The sequence below is a fragment of the Octopus bimaculoides genome, unplaced genomic scaffold (assembly GCF_001194135.2).
Source record: "Octopus bimaculoides isolate UCB-OBI-ISO-001 unplaced genomic scaffold, ASM119413v2 Scaffold_29185, whole genome shotgun sequence".
Classification (NCBI taxonomy): domain Eukaryota; kingdom Metazoa; phylum Mollusca; class Cephalopoda; order Octopoda; family Octopodidae; genus Octopus; species Octopus bimaculoides.
Window position 1 is genome coordinate 1 of NW_026383361.1, and position 1,459 is coordinate 1,459.

At 32.8% G+C, this 1,459-nt stretch overlaps 1 protein-coding gene across 1 annotated transcript; it reads right to left on the minus strand.

Annotated features, from left to right (window-relative positions):
* Positions 1-72: 72 nt before the first annotated feature.
* On the minus strand, positions 73-1,197 carry LOC106867098 (protocadherin-11 X-linked; the record flags this gene model as incomplete). The annotated part of the gene is made up of 1 exon (XM_014919624.1): positions 73-1,197. A coding segment is annotated over exon 1 (1,125 nt), but the record flags the coding sequence as incomplete, so codon positions are not given.
* Positions 1,198-1,459: the final 262 nt, after the last annotated feature.

Here is a 1,459-nt window from a genome sequence, read left to right on the forward strand (position 1 = left end):
GTATTTCTTTTCAGACTCTGAGATTAGCTGAAGGTATCTATTTTGTAAATAGCACTTCACTTGTCCATTTACTCCACTGTCATTGTCAATAACATTGACATAAGCAAAGAAGCTATGAATTTGGGTTCCTTCTGAGAGAACAGCTGTTTTTCCAGTTGACTTTATGACAAATTTGAAGTCAATGTTTGGTGGATTATTTAAATGATTGACACCATTTACCAAAACAATGGCAGTTGATGACATTGGTGGGTTACCATTATCTCTGGCTTCAACAAACAATTTATATATCCTTCCAAATTGAAAGTCTTTCTTCAGATACAAATATCCAGTTACTTCATCTAATCTGAAAAACTGTGTGGCATATTTTGATGTGATGGCATTGAAAAAATAAGATATTAATCCATTTTCTCCTTCATCTAAATCTGTAGCTGACAGCTTTGCAATAGGTTTGTTTAACTGGTGTGTGTCATTTACAGTGACATTATAAATATTTTCAGAGAACAAAGGTTTATTGTCATTTATATCTTTAACTAATATCTTTATTTGAAGCACACCTTTTTTCTGTGGTGATTCTTTATCTCTGGCAATCAACTGAATTTCATAAATGCTTTTTGTCTCACGATCTAAGACATTTTCTAGATTTAGTTGCAATAAATCAGATCCATCCAATTGTTTAGAAACAAACAATTTAAAAGGCGTGTTTAAATTTTCGATCCCATAAGTGATTCTGGAATTCTTAATACTGACATCATTATCAATGGCATTTGGAATTATATACTTCGTTCCTATTAGATCATTTTCATCAAATTTTAAATGGAAGTCCAATTTTGGAAACTTGGGATAATTATCATTAACATCTTCTATTATAAGTTTCAGTTTTAATATCTTAATAACAGAATAGCCATGTTGAACAGCTATTTCTAATATTCTGAAACATTCCACATTATATTGACACAGAATTTCTGCATCCAATATGGCAGCTGTGTACAAGTGTCCTCCCTGTGTAACATTAAATAACAGAACTGTTTCATCAGTACTTCCCTGAAGTACATTAAACATCAGTTTGCTGCTATCATCCAGAGATGGTACAGTATCCAATAAGTGTGTATCAGTGGCAATATCTCCAATAAAGCTGTGTATATCATTGTTCTCTTTCACATGGTAGGTATGATCCACACACCAACAACTCTCAGCCATTAACAACAAGAGAAGTATGTATAACATGGTTACAGTCTACAATTCTGCTACAAGGAAATATATGTATGATGTTGTTGAAACCTATGAAATAGTGACTTCTTGAATAATTTCTTCTGTTATCACCTGTGAACATATGAAACATAAAAACTTATTTATGCATTAATAACAATGAACTGTTGCGGCCATCCAGTTCAGCAGTCCACAGTCAAATAGTCCAATCCATGCTAGCATGGAAAGCGGACATCAAACGATGATGATGATG